Here is a 19,793-nt window from a genome sequence, read left to right as displayed (position 1 = left end):
CCTAATCAAATTCTTTACAACCGGGACAAGTCTAAGGTATTATAATGTACTTAATCACAAGAGAAACATATCATTACTAAAACAGAAAACACCATTGAAAGACTGATTTGTCGTTGAAAAAAACCAAAGATTTAAATATAAGAACTCTCAGCTGGAACAAAAAGGTAAGATTTAGCAATCTCTTTTATCTGTATCAGTATTAAAGTAAGACTATTATACCAAAAAAATCTATAAAATAAAAACATAACTCCAACTTTATTGTAAAATTAAGAGTTTTACACGTATGGCTATGAATACCATACACACATACGAAACACCGTTATGCCAATTTTTATGACTTGGGGAGTATCCACTTAAGGAAATTGAACGCAAAGTTGTTACATACGTTTTTGTTATATGTTATATGTTTTTCATAACATATTTTTCAAAATGCTTTCGAAACAGATGTTTACTGAGCTCAGTACCAGCTTGGAAATTCTGTGTCTCTGTCAGTCATTTCTAAACATGTAAGAGTTCTAAACAGGCAGATTATTTCTTAGTATAACACTCATACTGGTCATTAAGACAGAAATACATATTAAAGGAAAGACTTATCCTAAAGACTTTTAGAAATTGGTTCTGTCTAAAATTGTACCACTGTTAAAATTTACCTAAGGTAAACTTAACTGGGTCTGCATTTCCAGATAATTCAAAATTTTAGTTCTATCAGTGCAGTTATCACTGATTAAATACTTGTCAATGAAAAAACTTTCAACTAGCCAAATGACTCTCTAAATTACCATGAAAAAAAAAATTTCAATTTCTCTCTAACTGAATAATCAAAGTAAGGAAATGGTTCTGACCCATTTATCCTAGGGGGAATATAATTGGTGTGGGTATACACCTCTCACAGCAGAGTCAGCTTCCTCGGTTCCTCTACACAGTCCTGAGAAATGACCTGTGGAAAGATGGAGGGAACTCCCAAGTGAGAACCTGAAAACTTTTTTCAGCTCCTGCTGAAAAAAGGAGCTGCCCTGCCCTAAGCCAACCAAGATCTCAGGACCCCTACGCCCTGACAGTGGAAATTATTATCTGTGGAACTTAGTTCCTGGAATAACCACACCATTAACACAGGAAGGCCTACAGGATGGGCCACAAAGCACAGGACCTGCAGAAAAACTTTAAAGAATAGCTGAAGCCACTCTTCTTAGCTCAAAATCTTAAACCATACCTCTAACCCCAAATTAACAATGTATTTTGTTCCCAATAAATAAGCCGTATCAATCTTTAATCCCATTCTGTCCTTCTAACCCCATCTTTTAACAGGTCAAACTTAAGGTTTGTTAAGTGCTTTCTTTAAAGAAAAAAAAGACTAGGCTGAAAATTAACTTTTATCTTGCTTCTGGCCCCCTTACCCACCCCCACCCCCAATTTGATGATGGTAGTATTGAAGTAGTAGAAACAGTAATGTTGAGATTTACAGTCTATGAAGACTTGAACATACATTGTAAAACTGAGTTCTTACAACAATCCTCTGGTTGGATACTATGAAGAACAGAAGCCATGAGATTAAATAAGCCTGCCATTAAACTATCTGCCCACTCATGAAGAGTGGAGTCTGAAAGCAATTTCTACATTTTTGTATTAATTTATGTACTTTGACCACTATAATAATTTGGTGGCCAAATTTTCTTCTTGTTATGGGGTAACAAAAAGAACAGAACAAAAGTTGTGATCCAACCTATTTGTAGAATTCATAGTTTTTTAAATCTGAAAGGACCTTACTAAGCCATGGATATCAGAATTTTACCACTGTTAAAGAATAAGATTAGACTACTTAATAGCAATTTTGTGATATTAAACAATATCTTTATGAAGCCTTACTGCAGGGTGAAATTAACATCAAAATAATTTTCTCTAACTCTGAATTCTCCAAAAATTCATTCTTTGAGCCACTAAAACTACTTTGAGCTGCATGCTGCATGCACACATCTAAGCTGGATGCTTTCTATGAATAACAAACACAGGGGGCAGTTTTCCACTGTGTGCATCATTTCTTGAAAGGATCATATATTATGTCAAAATTAAGTTAAAGCACCTCAAATGAAAATGTCAAAGCAAGGGTTTGCCTCAACCTTTCTTGACTAAAGTTTAATTTTTATCTCTATAAAATCATGAAATCCATTTGTGATATGAACTTTGGCTCCTTAGTTAAACTACAGTAATAAGCAGAAAGCTCAGACTCAAAGATATAGAAAGATGTTGATCTAACTAAAGATAATTTTTAAAAAATTATCCTCCAATATTAATAATTTATCAATGACACCTCTTCCTCCCAACCCCACCCCAGCCACTGGTTTCAACAATTTCTGTTTGAGAAATACACTAAGAATATCATGGCAAAAAGTGTTGAAAGCCTGTGAACTTCACTGGAATCTATGGCGTTCCATGTCTATTTTCAAATCACTTGAATGAAGAAATTAACTGAGTAACTTTAATAAAATATTCTTAATAAAAAGTTATGCCTTCAATTTTTGCATCTGCTTTGTCCTACATCTATTGCTAACCAAGTTGGTGGTACTTATCAGTATATATACCAATTTGTAACAAAAACTCCAAATTCACTTATCTTTCAAAACCATGTGCAAATGCCATGTCCGCCAAAAGCTTCACTGATTTTACAAGCTAGATATGATCCCAAACCTCCAAATTTTCTAGAACTTTATCCATACCCCACTTTAGAGCTTAACAGTTTCTACCTTACAATAAATTATCTAGAATCAGTCTTATCTGCTGAATACAAGGTCCTTAATGCCTGACCTTCCAGTGAATAAAGAGGAGGTCCACAGCTTGGACCTAGGAATCAGGAGCAGAGCTGCGTGTGGGAGCTGATGAGATGGCTCACACCAGGAGCAAGGGGGAACCAGCCAGCAAACTGGTGAAAAATAAAGGAGAACCAACTGGTATCCAAGGAAGAAGGAATGAGGACTTGAGAAAATGTCTGAAGGAGTGGCCCAAAACAAAAATAGAATTCACAGTGAATGGCTGGCAAAAGAAAATATGCAAGATAACAGGAAGGATAGCATGGGAGATCCTGGAAATATTCTAAGGCAACAGTGTGCAGTAGGATATCCTTGACTAAGCCCAGGGGTGAAAGTTTTTAAAGGTTCTGCATCTTCTGGGACACTTAAGGGCAAGAGATATGTCTTACATAACTGAATTTAATGTCAGAGAACTGGGTTCAATTGCAAGCTTTGACATTTCCAACTATATGACCTGGCAATGCAATCACTCTGAACTCCAGCTTCCTTTTCTATGAAAAAGAGATAACACGTACTTAACATGGTCATTCTAAAGACTAAATAATTTATGTGAAAGCACTTTTTAAACTTTAAAACTGCAAACGTAAGGTATAATTAAAATACCATAGTATGCTGCTATGTGAATTAATTTTGCTCATTTTTTACTGTGGAAAATTTCCCAGACATATATTTAGGAATGAACTTTTACTCTGATTGGACTGGTCATTTTATCTCAATACTTCAAAAATTTGTTTGAATATGGAAGTGCTGAATGGCATTATTCCACGACAATTTGATTTCTCAGTATAAATTTGGCCAGTAATATTTTCTGCTTTTATTGTTGTAAATAGGTCAATCTTGTGCCCTGCCCCACCCACACTGTGTGTGTGTGTGTGTGTGTGTGTGTGTGTGTGTGTGTCCATCCATAATTATCTATTGGGCATTACGCAAGCCATTCAAGACAAAATTTATTAAATTTTTTCTCGACTAAACTAAACTTCAATTTCATCAGGAATTTGTGATGGAACATTACTCCAAAAGTATAACTTCCATTACCATTTGCTTAATTAGTGGAGCATTTTCTCATTCTCTTTCACCAAAATATTATGAAAATGAGAAAAGACATTTTAAAAATGATATATTTAAGAGGCCGTAGAAAGTAAGGAATGGGAAAAGGAAAATACTAACTTATGAATAGGCTCTAGAGAAAAAGTGAAATTTTTGTTTATTAATACCATTAGAGTTCTACTGGAAAATGAAAAAAATGAGATATCTGATCTAAGATCCTATGAAACACCTTCAATATGCTCTTGCATTAAACTTAAATTAGGTTTGAGTTAGGCTTGAGTAAATAACAAATACATTAAGTTTATATACTTGCAAAATAGTGGGATTTTATAGAACATATAACATTCTGCATACATGATTTATAGAGCTCTTTTATAAATAATTAGGATAAATAATGCATAAGTAACTGAACAATACATCATATGAAAACTAAAATCAAAAAAATCATGTACAACCTAAATATATAAAATTTTTTATTTGTCAATCATACCTCAATAAAGCTGGGGGGAAAAAGAACTAACATAACTGATAAGGAAAAAAAGAAAACTAAAAACAGTATTAACTTATATTTAGGATAAGCTTCATCACAACCTCTTCTATACTGGCACCTTGAAATCTCTTATTCACTAAAGGGGAAAATAAAAAGAAACAAAAGTCTGGAAGTAACTATCAATTTAATAATTTAAATTAAAATTGAGGGTGATAATTGAAGTGGCTGCTGCTAGACTTTTACTACTATTTTTAGCATTCTGGTTAAGTTCATCATTTACAAGCCTCTGTATAAATTTAAGTACCTCAGAGGGGGGAAAAAGTAGCTTTCTAGCATAAAACTAAAATTCCTTTACTAAACACTTTCTCACATAACAGTTTCTGGAATATTATCAGACAATGCCAAACAACAAATTAACAAGAAAGAATAATTTATGCAAGTGAAATTATAGTTTCTGCCAATTCAAACAGACTAGAAGCTAAAACTCCTATTTATCAACAACTTCTATAAAACATACTAAATCACTGGGCACAAGTAGGGTTTAAGTATATACATCAAGGGGTCAGTAAATACTGAATACTCAGTAAAAAATAAATTCCAAAACCTTAAATTTCCAGGAACAAAGTGATACCACAAAATAAAATATCAAAATCTAGTACAACTAGTAAGAATTTTAAAAGTAACTTGGTTAAATTTCACATAAGTTCATATCTTTATGTTAGAAATTTCAAGGTGTTTTTGATCAGTCCTTTGCTCTGAAATCATTCCAAAATTACATATATATCTTCTTAAAATAATATACATGTATTTTTGAAAACCTAATATATATTGATAATTTTAAATAATTACTAATATTTTTAGCATTTAAGAAAATATATTCATTTTTCAAAAAAATACATTATGTTTTAAACAATTTTTATTTCCCATATCAATCACATTAGGAAGTATTTTAACTCCATTGATTTGGGACCAATAATTAACTGTACATGACATTAAATAATATTACCCCTAATATTCACATTAATTCTCTAAATAATGACTACACAGTGATAGCATCAAAACCATGCTCATGAAAAATCTACTTTAAGTTCCAAATGATACTTCTCAGAAATATACCCTTACAAAAAGTACTGAAGAATCATGCTCAGTTTACAATATAAAGCATATTCGTCAATAAAAGTAAACATCTACAATTTTAATACATTTTAATACATTTGTGCACATCAAAATACAGTACAAATGCCTTCACTGATTAACAGAAGCTATTTATATAGAAATCTGTAGGTGACACAAATTGTCTTTATAAAAATTTTCTTAAGTCCAGACAACATAAAAATTCTTTAAAAGAATTTAAGTTTGAGGAAAATTTTTTATCGTTGAGAATAATACACTGTTTTAATTTTGAACCAACGTAATTCTGATTAATTACTATGACATTTATTTACTGACCAATCATAGTATAGAAAGAGCTAAATGTTCATGATTCTTCTAAGATTAACCATTTAAAGCATATAATCACTATTAAAATTGATTATACAAAACAGAAAAAGAATTTGAAAATACATCAAAAGACCACTTTGCCTTTATATGCTTTCAAAATGAAATAATCAGAAATTTTTAAAAATTTAGCACTGCTTAAGACTTACTTAAACAAGACCTTTTACCAGCTGTGCTTGCACCACCTGAACATAAATTCCCTCCTCGATGAATTAATTCAAGTTCCAAATTGGTTCTGTAAGCAAAGCATTAAAAAATATCTCAGTCATTAGATTGAAGTAATACTTTTTGTTCTATTGATATGTCTGAATAAACCTAAAGTTCTTCAACTTTATTATTTGAAAAATTATAGTTTATGCAATATCAGTAATAATCATATTTTATCTGATATTTAGAAATTTAAAAGGGGAACAGTTTATCTACCCTTACTTATATGTTCATATTTATACCTGCAAAACTGCACACGTCACAGTGTAATTGTTGCAAAATCCCAGATGTTGGCAAATACTAAAAACTAGGCCTTAAGGAAAAAAACTGCAGCACATTTCAAAAACCCGCATATGAATCTGATGGAAGAATCTGTACTCTGGCAGCCACTGATTAGGTGGTTACTGGCATATAACACACAAGGGCATACCAATTTTTCTATCAGAGAAATGGTTATCACTCACTGGAGCTCAGATGGCATCTAGAAACCATTATTAAGAAACAAAATCACTAACATCAAAGTGGCTATAAACAACACATATAATTAAACAGCAGTCTCCTTTATAGACTCCTAAAATTACAGTTTTATTAAAATACATTGTATAACTATTAACACTGCTAAACAACACTATTGTTCATATAGATTTGAAATTATATTTAGCAATTATTAGCTTACAGAATAGCAATAATTAGTAAACTGACATTTCAAAAATCAAACTGATACAGAATCTAAAGATTTACTCAAAAGCAGTAACAGTAAAATAGCCAATCAATTTTGACAAAATAATAAACGAAAATTCTGAGTGACAGTGTGTATTTTTATTTCAACAGTATTAATAAACTTAAACACACCTTTAATTGCCACAACTAAAACTGAATAAACTAGTTTATATCCAAGGTATGTATATATGACACTAAGAGTGAGATATCCCCCATCTTAAAAAAAAAAAAAAAAAAGGCAACGTTTCAAGCTTACTCTTTACAAGTGAATTCAGGAAAGAATAGAACCCTATTTTATTTAAAACAAAACATTTTGAGCTGGTTTTGGTTGTATCTTGAACACAGAATGTTTTGAAATGTTATTTTCATATATTTACTTATAAATGCAAACTGTTAAAAATATTAATATTTCTAAACCTGTATATTTGCCACCCATTTCTAAAGGAATGCTTTAATCCTCTCTACTCAGGAGGGAGAAAAAGCAATTTAACATTGATAATGTTCCTGTTCAGAGCTCCATCTGGTTGCCGCTGATAAGGGCATCTGTGTGACAAGGGAATTTTCCACCCTTCAGGTGATTTGCATTGCTCACTGAACTTCTAAAAACCTACCAGCAAGGAAGCAGGGACAAGGATTTCATATTAGTGGACAGAAAGCGAGCGGAGACCAGCATGTGTTCCTTCATCAAGGGAATATAAATGAGATCAATACATTTTGTTTTCACAAATCTTCTGTTGCCTAATCTGTAGAAAAAAATTAATGGCTATATTCTCTTATAAAAACTAAGATTTCCTAGATAGTACTTTTAAAAGAGCTAACCAGAAACGCGATTAATTCTTACAAATGATCGTCAGAACCAGAATGTCAACTTTTATTTCAGCATAATATGCAAAAATATTCATTAAAATATAAATACAATAACAAGTCTATTTATTTAATCATCAAATAAGATACTTTAAAGGATGATAAACATGTTACCAGAAATTTGATTTTAAAGAATACTTGAAAGAAAACTACCAAATGTAATTAATTACTTCAGATTATGGTTGGAAGATCTCCTGTACAACATTCCTTCTGAGTTAAGAAAACAAAACTGCCTATCCAAACTGTTCGTATAATATCTAGGATTTAAAAAATCAATATGTCAGAAGCCCTAGCCATCAGCTTCTCCTTATTTAATTTATAACAAAATTGGCCCTTTAAGTCTTGCTAGAGAAAAGAACACACAAATGTGTCACATGCCCCATGTCTGCTTTTCCCTCACTGTTGAAAATCATAACGCAATATTCTGTTTCTGCCCTCCTGAATGGATGATATAAAAATTAAGATGTATTGGGAGCAGAAGTTTTCCAAGCCTTTTTGTTCTTGGAGAAAAGTAGACTCAACTTTCTATATTTTCTAACACAAACACATTCAAATTAGTTTGGACAGAGAATAAAAAAGAAGAGAAAATCTCTACATTTGAAAGAAAGATTGCTTAAAGCCTATCATGGTGGCCACCTAGATACACCCATATAAAAACTCCTCCAACTATGCTCCAGTTTCTTTTTGCTTGACTAAGTATGCCTTCTACCCCTTGTTTGGCACTAACTTATATTTTTAGAGCTATAATTTGAAAAACAAACGTGTGTACAAACACACACACACAGAGACTCAAACACATACTGGTATAGTGTGGGTTCAAGGCCTGAGCCTACCCCTACTAGATGACCAATTAATTCAATTTCTCAGAGAAGAAAAGATCTTCATCCATACCATGTCCTGGCCTATATTATCGAATACTCAGCTCAAGCTCTAACTCCTCCAAGAGTTAGGGAGAACTAACTCCCTTTTCTTGGAACAGGAAAGAAGCGCTTCTACACACTTTATATTTCAATTTGCTCATCTTCCCTTTTGAAGTTCTACAGCACTTTCTCAATATATCCATTTAAAATATATATATATTTTTAATATTTATATTTTTAAATATTTTGTAAGTTAAAAAAAATTATATTGTTTTATACAGATTGATGTATATTAGTTTTGTTTCTCCAACTAAACTGTAAATTCCTGGAGACCACGGACCATTTCAGATGCAGCTTCTATATCCCTGATGGTACATAGCAAAGTGCTCAAAAAATTCCCAGGACCTGAACACCTCTTTGTTTTGATATGTAGCCAGTGATAAGATTCTCTAATCCCTGCAGTTTATTATCTTTATCTTGTTGACCCTTCCTTTAGTTTTAAAAAGGATTCATAATTTGGTGTTTTAGCAGCATTCTTCATATTTCAAACATAATTAGTTTATAAAGTTTAAACTTATAATGCAACTAATGTATAAAGCAAGCTGCATTCACTCTACTGAACAGTTTACCCACTTATGACTTAAAGATGTCTCTCCATCTACATCTCAGTTACTCACATTTCACCTTCTTTCCATTTCCATGTTTCTCACACATACAGGCTAAGTGCTACTTACTAATAACTCTAGGCTATACATAACTTGGGTCCAAAATCTTTGGAAAAATCAATTACTCAAATTAGTGTGATTCATTGTTTCAATAATGAAATAATGAATTGGCATTGAAGTGAAGAAAGCTTTCTTCTCCAAAATTAATTTTCCATAATCCATTTGAATGACTGATATTTGCAATAGAATGTTTTTTGGAAATACATTAAAACTTGAATATAGTAATTTTGATTAATTTTAATGCAACAAAAAGAGATCATTCCAACAATTTCTTCTTTGCTGCCCTCAGAAAATCCTCCAAGGCTTCACCTTGCAAATAAAATTAAAAACAAAGAGATACATATTGTCCTACCAAAATATAAAAAATAGCTCAAAAACAATTATTAAAGGACACAGCTTTACACACTAGTTACCCACTAGAAATATTTTGTTTCTAAACATCAAAAAATTTAAGCTCCCCAAAGAGCAAACAAAATTACTTATTCAGCTGGGAGAAATTCAGTCCTGGGAAACTAGGGTTGTAGCCCATTCAAATTACTAATGTCAAATACAAATACATTTGCACGTTCTAAGGAACTATACATTTAAGAATCAAAACATTTAATTCAAAAGTTAAATAACTGAAATTAATTTTACTTCTAAATATTTTACTTACTTAACCATTTTAAATACTGCTAAATATTTCAATGACTACCTTTTAGGCATAAAAATGATCATAATCTGTAATCATAAGTATTTAATGAAACAAGGTTCTATGCCAGGCAGAAGATAACTGTAAAGACCTGGTTTCCTACCTTGAAAAAGTTACATCTTATTCAAATAGAATACACATGCTTTTTTCCTTTAACTCATGTTTTTGTTAATTTTTGAGTCAATTTGGTTTTTGTGTTTCTTTTTAATGATTAAGTAAAACTTAGAGAAGGCATGCAATCTCACTGTGAGAACATTGCAATGCCCTGGGTAATTTTAACCAAGGATAACGTTTTTAAAGGGAATATACTTTCACTTTTGGAATCATTATATTGTTGCTTTAGAGTTTACCACTAAGGATCAGAGAAGGATGGGAGGATGGGAGAGCATATTTTCTCCACTTCTCTATATACACCCTTAGTAAATAACATTTGACATCTGTCCCTGCTTCTATATAAAAGAGAAAAACAAAAATATGTTGATTCAAAAAGTCTCCCATTATCACAGCAAGCTTTCTATAAATATTTCTATTAAAAAATTATATATATATTCTATAAATTATTTATATATTTAAACAAAGAAATAGGAATCCAAAACTTCTACCAAACTAAATTTAAATCAAATTATTTGATTTATCATACTACAGCAAAATTCCATGTACAGATCATTCCCATTCAACCAGGATTTTCTTACAAGGTCAATACTAATAAAATCAAAGGCATAAATGCACAAGTGACATAAATATGTGTGTGTATATACATGCATTGAGTTGGTCTACATCCATGTCACTTTTCTACAACATTATTACCATAATATTGTACAGAACTTTATAAAACCTTGAAACCTGGCAAAATTAAATTATATTCAATTTAGTTTTCACATAAAGTATATTTTATTGCAAGTATGTAATTGGTAACTCTTCAGAGACAAAATGTTAAATTAACTGTTATATCTTTCCCCAAAGCATTCTAGATAAATAACAATAGACTAGGAATACACAGACTAGTTACTTCCCAATCCATTAGATCCTTTTACATCAATCCATGTCCAGCATTTGCATTCTTAGACCAAAAACTAATGTTTCCTTATCCTGAGGTCTAACTTGCTTGCTGCAATTTTCTTAAGTCTGGTTCCATTTCTCCTGGGTTCAAAAGAGTACATAGTTCATTCACTCTTTTGTTACCCTCTGTTCCAGGAATGGGGCAGAGAGAATGGTCATGATGAACTTCATGTATATATGACTTATAAAAGCTGAACTAAGGAGAGGAAAAAGGAGAACAGTAATTGAAAGAACACTATACCTCAGCTCAAGAAATCTGAGTTCTAGTCCTACTCTACCACTAATTTGTTGCATGACTTCAAGTCACGTTATTTCTCTAAATCTTACCTATTACAGTACTACTTGAACAAAATACGAAGTATGCTTCTAGAGATATCCAAGGGTCTACAATATCAGATCTGGCAGAATGTGTTTACAATTGTGCCTGCTTCTCTCCTATATTTTTTTTGTTTACGGTTCTCCATTTTCATTCAATTAAGTTTTCTAAAATTCCTATTTGGAATTATTTCTTAGGTATTGAACACCTACTCAGTAGATTAGACTATTTCTACCTAATCTGAAAGATGAGAAGCATTTACCTCTGTTTTCTTGAGATGCTGGTAGCTACTCACAGAAGTTTAGAACATGCCTGATCTCTTGTTTCCTCTCCTTTATCTGATTTTCTAAACCACCTATAGTCTTCTAGGACATTACTAGATCTTGCATGAGCTTAAAACAAAGTTAGTTCTTCTTACTGTTCTTATTTTTTTATAAATTAGAAGTATTTAACATATTACAATGTTTTAGTTCTTAGTATTATCACTTTTTTGACAGGGCTTAAACAGTGATTTCTGAACAACACCCTTCATATATAATACTCACATGCTTTGAGGTAGACATCTGTCCCAAATATTAATAATATATTTTTCCTCATATATCCTATAATGCTTAATAATACTTAAACTAATATGCCATTAAAATAAAAACTCCTCAGAAAAATGAAGGAAAACTCTACTTTTATAGACCCTCTAGCAGGTTCTAAAACTAGCCATAATTTCAACCAACATTAAAAATATGCAACCTTTTTTCAAATAAATATGAATGAGAAATAAAATAAAATAAACTATTAACATTAAGTAAACATAAAAGTATATACTATGTATACCTACCTAGCAACAGAATACATAAAGAGAAAATCATTATCTGGTGAGCCTGGAGTCTTGCTATAGTCTCTATATTTCTTCTGAGTGGTATTTTTGATATCTTTCATTACAGATTCCATTTCTTTACTTAAGTTGGTTTCTGACTGTAAAAAACACAAACATACATATAAAGTTTATGTATATTCATTTTCTCTAATAATAGTCTAACACTACATTGTTTATTGTATGAGCACACTAGGAAATTAAGGTTTAAAAGTCAAAACAGATGTACATTAGCTATGCACCATAAATATATTAAGTGCACAAAGATAAAACAGATCAAGAGGTATTTTCTCTTATTTTAGGGACCTTTTATTCTAATTTTACATTGTGATCCAACCATGAATTAACCACACAAACTATACTCTAAACAAATGAGTGTATGTCATTAAAATATCTTAGAACAGTTTCCATGCTTTTAAAAAATATTTCATTTAAGCTCGTTTTTTCAAGATTAATATTGATGTCCCTTACTTTAAGCATATTTTAATCACATAAAAATCTGGATTTAGAAAAGAAAAAAAAAACCACATAGACTCAAAAATTAGTCTTCAATTGAGGAAAGGAGATGAATCTTTCTGATTAGCTTTAAACTATGAATTTCTGTTAAAAAAGTCAGATATTCATAGTTTTCATAAATTTACTGCATATACTGGGCATAGCTGTCACTCCTCTCAGGGACCATAACATAAATCTATAATGAAGGTGAAATATTTAAGAATTTAAATCAAATAACTCCTACTGGATGAGATAAAAGATGGGTTCACTTAGACCAAATCTCACAGTAAAATAGACTGACTTATGGTTCGATCATATATACAATATTTCCTCTCTCTAATACACACACACATACACACAAATGTATGTGTAAGTCTATAATTACACACACAGAAAGTTTGCATGTGTGTGTGTAAATACATCATCTAAATTTTAATATACCTAATGGGCATATTTTTAAATGATTAGATTGTGCTTTACATTTCAAGATACATCTATATAATGCTGGACTTTGTTTTTAAATATTTCAACATAACCATATCTAAGCTTATAGGATATTTCATGATCTGGAAGATGTATATTAAAACTATAACAATGTAGACTAAGGAAAAGCATAGCCTTTAGTAATAATTTTGTTCTATTACTCTCATTTTTGTTTTTAATAACCACCAACAGAAGAGTAAAACCTCTAAAAGCAATTTCTACTAAATATATAAGGTCCAGAGTAATTTAGAAATAGAACAAAAATTAAAGCTGAAAAGCAGAGCTGAGTTAACCAGGATATTTCTGCCTTACACTGATGCTTACTGGGAAAGCTCCCGGACGTCCCTGCAGCTCCTCCACTTCCTTTATGAGATCTTGTATGCTTTTGTTACTAGGACGTTGCCAAAGGTTGTTTTCGACATTGCTTCCAGGATAACAAGGAAGAACACTGTTAGCAAACTGCCTACAGAGAGGACATGTGAATTCTCCTTTGTCCACTGAGAAGCCCTGAAGAACCTGGTCATTCTAAAAGATGAAACAAACATACAGCTATATGATGCACACGTTTACAGAAAACAAAATTAACACCACTACATTTTATAGTAAATAAATGAACCATACAAAAAAGGACCTCTAATACATGTCATAAAAGCATAAAATCATTTAACTGAAGATTATCAAATCACTTCTTACATCATGGCAATCATGCAACACTTGCCGTCACCAATGAACTGCTTAAGTATCCTATTCTTCTCTCAGTATGAAACATTTAAATAATGATGCAATCAATCTGAAATGTGGATTTAAGATAGAGAATAACTCAAAAAGCAGGCCACATTAAAGTGAATCACCTTCCTCTTACCCCATGCCCCTGTTTTCTTCACCTATAAGTGACTACTGGAAAGATTCTCCCAGTGCTCATGTTATTTGATGTAGGATAGACAGCTTTTGAGAGTATTTAAGCCTAAAAAAATGTAGTGTGTCTTCCAAGGTGTCTAATGGCCGAACACAACTGATTGGACTTGATGCAGTGGGTTTGTTTAGGTTTAATGGATAGGGGAAAGATTCAGTTAGAATACTCAGAACATAAGGGTGATAAGGAGGGGAATTAATTTAACATCCTCTCCTTCAGATGTTCCTGATAGGAGAAGGAAGAAAAATGAGAGTTTTTGAAACAGAGACACATAAAGCACATATGCTTAGGAGGAAACTCTTGCTCATGAGAGATTGCAATTCATGCTAACTAACCAGGATTTAAGGCAGGAATCCAGGCTGCTATATTTGTTCCTTTCTTTTGCCTGACACCACCCACGTGTATTTTGCTCTTCCAGGCTACTTCTATTGTGTAGTCCTAACCACTATCTTACTCTTTTTTTCCAGCAGTCTCTCTTATTCTGCCACTAACCTAATGCTTTATCTCAAAATATGTTTTTAATGTACTAATATATGTATGAATGCTACAATATGACCATTATTACTAATAAGACAAAAATAATGAGAAAAAAGGATACAAAGAAGAAAAAATGAATTTACTTGCCCATGGTTACAAAGGTAGTTAATGACAATGTCAGAATGAACTTAGGTTTCCCAACTCTTTAATTTAGTGTTCATTTCACTGTATCTTGGATTTCAAGTACTTTGGCCAAAAGAACTGAATTCTTTTTTTTTTTTTTTACTCTGTGACACTTATTTTTTCAATTCCTTAAAAATCTAACACCATGTCTTCTTAAATCTAATTCTATAAACAAATGCTAAGCTCCTATCATGTGTCAAATACTGCACCATGTGACAGCAAAAAGAGTTAAGAGACATCTTCATTTAAGGTACTGACAATTTAAAAGCAAACAGAAACAAATTATAACAATAGTGTGATAAATGCAACAGAGAAGGCTTCCCAAAGAAGACTTGTGAAGTAAGTTTTAAAGATATATAAGAGGAGTTTACTAAAAGGTTGGGGCAAGGGTCCTGGTCGTTGAAGGACATTCTATGATAAGCTTCCCTGTAGCCATAATTTTAAAGAATGCTAGGTCCTCATCCTAGCCTTGACTGAAACTAGGTTCTTTCCTGAAGCATCACCAGAAGCCCTCTCAACTAGGCACTGCTCATTTTTCCACATCTCTCAAACCTCAGTATCTTTCTCATCTCCAGTGCTGGCTCAAGATCATTACTCTTGCATTCCCAGTGTGGCTCATGCCACTTAGTGAGATCACCCCTTTTCCTTCCTTTTTACTGTCATCCATTGCCCTTAATATCTGAAGACTTTGGTACCTAGATCAGTTTTCCTCATCACTCCAAGTCCTGCCATCCTCATACACAATTTCAATGTATGTAGACAACCAATCTTATATCTTAGTCCCTTAGCTCCTTGACCTCATCAACTCCAATGGCTTTGACCTCCACTCTACCCTAGCACCTGTTACCATGACCACACCCTTATCTTGTAATGGCCAAAAATTGTCCATATCTGAAAATATTAAATTCAAACATCTTATATTCTGTCAACTCCTATCTCTTTTAGTCCCTGCCTTTTTCCTCAGTTTATACGGTCTTTCCTATCCTACCATACACCATGATATATCATTTTAAAAACTCTCAACACTTCTCGTTCTCCCTCCATATGTCCTTCTATGATACACACCTAAACAAAATCTTCATACAAAATTAATCCAGTGTATGACTTCCAATTCTGCATTCAAACTGAGTGCTGTTAGAGAAAACTGAAGTAGCTTCTTGCTACAAACTGCTTCCCACCTCAACTTAGCCCTGAATACTTCCTGGCAATCTTTCTCCAACATCCTATGAAGCATTCTTTCACCCAATTCCAAAGTGGTTTTTCTAAACCGTCTCCTCACTTGTCAAGTCCCTTTACCTACCCCAGCTTTGCCCCCTCTACTCTAGGAACATAAAGCTACACCTCCTACTTCAGAAAGAAGAGGGTCATGGCAGTGAGACAGGAGGAAAGGGGGCAGGGCACAACTTTTAAAAGAATGACACAGCTGTTGAGGATACGACAAACTGGTTAGAACCAACTAGGTCCAAGATGGTGTAAGATTCGACTTCCAGTAGACCTTGAGCCTCAGTATATGCTCACTGTAATACATTAGCATATGCTAAATCACACACCCACCAGTGCCATGACAATTCCAAGGCTAACCATAAAAGGCCAAAAAGTGGGTGATGGCCCAATTCCTGGAAATCCCCACCCCTGCCCCAAAATAGTTGGAATAATCCTCCCACTTGCTAGCCTATGAAATTCCCAGTCCATAAAAACTAACCACCCCTATACCCTAGGGTGCTCTCACCCTCTGAGAAGGACTGCATTCTGCCTATGGAATGTGTACTTCCCTGAATAAATCCCTTTCACTTTATTATGGCTCGCTCTTGAATTCTTTCCTGAACAAAGCCAAGGACCCTCACTTGGCGGTCTGCCCCAGGGACATGCCCGAGACCTGGGACATTGACCATTCTCTCGTGCCTGCCCCATTCGCCTGCAACAGCAGCTCCTTCAGCTTCCTGCCTTCTCCCACCCCAAATATCTGATTAATAAATCCCATCAGTCCTTCCACCCACTTTCTTCCTTCTACTCCCTTTGCTAGTATCTCCTAACTAGTCTCCCAACCATATCACTGCCAGTATGATCTACCTAATGTGAGATACTTATTCCCAGTCAAAATCTTTCAGTGATCACCATCACCTCTTACCTTAATTCTTTCCTCCCTCTTATGCTCCACATGCAATCTCTCACCAAGTCTAGAAAATCCTTCTCTAAATATATTTCAAGCAACCTAAGTGTCCATCGACAGATGAATGAAGAAGATGTGGCACATATACACAATGGAATATTACTCAGCCATAAAGAGAAAACAAAATTGAGTTATTTGTAGTGAGGTGGATGGACCTAGAGTCTGTCATACAGAGTGAAGTAAGTCAGAAAGAGAAAAACAAATACCGTATGTGAACACATATATATGGAATCTAAAAAAAAAAAAAAAAAAAGGTTATGAAGAACCTAGGGGCAGGATGGGAATAAAGACGCAGACCTACTAGAGAATGGACTTGAGGACGTGGGGAGGGGGAAGGGTAAGCTGGGACAAAGTGAGAGAGTGACATGGACATACACTACCAAATGTAAAATCGATAACTACTGGGAAGCAGCCGCATAGCACAGGGAGATCAGCTCGGTGCTTTGTGACCACCTAGAGGCGTGGGATAGGGAGGGTGGGAGGGAGGGAAATGTAAGAGGGAAGAGATATGGGGATATATGTGTATGTATAGCTGATTCACTTTGTTATAAAGCAGAAACTAACACACAATTGTAAAGCAATTATACTCCAATAAAGATGTTAAAAAAAAAAATTTCAACTCTCTAACCTCTTCTCCATCTTCACTGCCATGACTAAGCCCAAGCCACCATCATCTCTTACCTCCTAAATAATATATGCTATCACCATATTCTTTCTTATTCTCCTGCAATCTCACACCCTAAAATCTACACAACCACCACAATAACCTTTCTGAACGTCATCTCTCTGCTTAAGAGTCTTAAATGGTTTTAATGGCTCTCTGTAAGGAATCTGTCTAAAGTACAAATTCCTTACATGGACCACAAGACCCTTTACAATATAACCCCTAATTACTTCTCCAGTCTTCTCTCTTATCACTCAAGCACCTTACTTCATCAAATTCTGGAACTTGCAGATGTCCTAATAAGACCCTGTGCATACCTCATAACTCTTAGCACCTATACCACAACAATTTGTTTATTTCTGTCTCACACAATGCATAGTAAATTCCTCGAGGGAAGAAACTGTCTTATTCACTGATGTATCCCCAATGTCTATCACAGTGCCTGGAACACTGTAGGCACTGAATAAATATTTGTTGAAAGATTGACTGAATACAGAAGTATGAAAAATGCATAATGTGCTTAAGTAACTATTAATTAGTTTATTAAAGCTGAATTGATGGAAGACGAAGCTAAAGTAACATGCAGGCCCAGATCATGGAGTGCCTTGAATGCCATTCAAAGAAGAGTGAACTTTATCCCAACAGGAAGAAATCAGTAAAGAATTTTTAAGCCAACAACTTGTCACCAGATTTACATTTTAGAAAGATCGATGTAATGAATAAATTAGACTTGGAATAAGGAAACTGATAAGAAAGCAATTGCAATAGTCAAGATGAAAGATGAAGGCATACGCAAAAAAGAAGTGGGAATAATGTAGGCAGAATGTAGTCAAGTGAGATTTAGGAAATGGAATCAATAGAATTTGTTATGTGACTTAATGTGAGAGGTAAGGAGTAGGAAGGGAAAAAGAGAACTCTTCTGCTTCTGAGTTAGGAATCTGGGAATAGGGTAGGCCATGCTTTTAAGAAGTTGAGCTGAGAGAAAAAGAAAGACTGCAGCTACATGGGAACGCAAGGTCAAGGGAAGGAATTTTGAATGCCAGAGGCTTGAGCATCTTTATGAACTGAAATGAAGAGACAGAATGGGCAGAAAAACTGAAGACACAGAAGAAAAAGAGGTTACTTATTGATAGACCAAGGCCCCTGAGGTGATGGGGAGAAAGGAAAACTAGAGCATAAACAGAAAATTATTCTTGAACAGAAAAAGGAATACTACCCTCAAAAGTAAAAAAGAGGGGACTTCCCTGGTGGTGCAGTTGTTAAGAATCCGCCTGCCAATGCAGGGGACACAGGTTGGAGCCCTGGTCCAGGAAGATCCCACAGGCCGTGGAGCAACTAAGCCCATGCACCACAACTACTGAGCCTGCGTTCTAGAGCCCACGTGCCACAACTACTGAAGCCTGTGCACCCTAGAGCCCGTGCTCCGCAACAAGAGAAGTCACCGCAACGAGAAGCCCGCGCACTGCAATGAAGAGTAGCCCCTGCTCACCGCAACTAGAGAAAGCCTGCACACAGCAACGAAGACCCAACGCAGCCAAAAAATAAATTAATTAATTAATTTTTTTAAAAAGTGAAAAAGAAAGGATTGGCTGGGATGCAGTCACTTATCGGGGAACAGAAACGCAAGGTAGGAAGCTAAGGTAGTATGTGACAGACAGCCACTGTTGCCTTGGTGCCATAGGAAGAGACAGATCTGGTGAGAGGAAAGGCATCTTGGGATTTAGGCAAAGAGTCTGGGATAGAGGAGGCAAAGGTCTGGAACAGCTGCTAAGGAGACTAGGAGAGGAAACTGATCAAAGACAGGTAAATGAATTGATAAGCAATATCTACAGTCCACAACCCCAATCTAAGCCACTATTCTAAGAAACCACCGATTTGTGGAGGTACCAGTTCACCTAGTTTTATGATTTTCCTAACAGTGCTAGCTGACTGGGTATAAAATCAAAGGAGGAGGATTAAATGACTGGTATTAAGAGCGAATGGGCATAGTACAAGAAAGTGAGGCAAGGAAAGAGCTAGTGTACTAGGAAAATGCAAGGGGCTAAAGGACTAGAGATCTTGAGGTCAGAAGTAAAACACACTAATAAGAATAAAAATAAGAGACTTTGAAGAAAAATCACATAATGATATGGCAGGATGTTAAAGCTTACTATTTTTGAGCTGGAATAGCAAAGTCTAAAATTACAGCTGTGGAAGTAAGTTGCTAATGTGAAGTAAAAAAATGAAATCCTTAAAATTGAAGAGGTCAAGGAAATGTGAGGCT

At 34.1% G+C, this 19,793-nt stretch overlaps 1 protein-coding gene across 6 annotated transcripts in view; it reads right to left on the bottom strand.

The window, feature by feature from the left end:
- Window positions 1-19,793, bottom strand: part of UBR3 (ubiquitin protein ligase E3 component n-recognin 3) — a 246,998-nt gene that overhangs the window by 55,358 nt on the left and 171,847 nt on the right. For 4 of the 6 annotated variants that reach the window (XM_057551190.1, XM_028166733.2, XM_007183257.2 and 1 more), the window contains 3 exons: window positions 13,436-13,648; window positions 12,110-12,246; window positions 5,985-6,070 (listed from right to left, as the gene is read on the bottom strand). In XM_057551190.1, the coding sequence (XP_057407173.1) occupies window positions 5,985-6,070; window positions 12,110-12,246; window positions 13,436-13,648 (436 nt within the window). The remainder of the gene's footprint in view (window positions 1-5,984; window positions 6,071-12,109; window positions 12,247-13,435; window positions 13,649-19,793) is intronic. The other 2 variants (XM_007183256.2, XM_057551191.1) reach the window with 1 other exon arrangement.

This window comes from Balaenoptera acutorostrata, chromosome 8 (assembly GCF_949987535.1).
Source record: "Balaenoptera acutorostrata chromosome 8, mBalAcu1.1, whole genome shotgun sequence".
NCBI classification, from domain to species: Eukaryota; Metazoa; Chordata; class Mammalia; order Artiodactyla; family Balaenopteridae; genus Balaenoptera; species Balaenoptera acutorostrata.
This window is presented reverse-complemented; position numbering and strand designations above follow the sequence as displayed.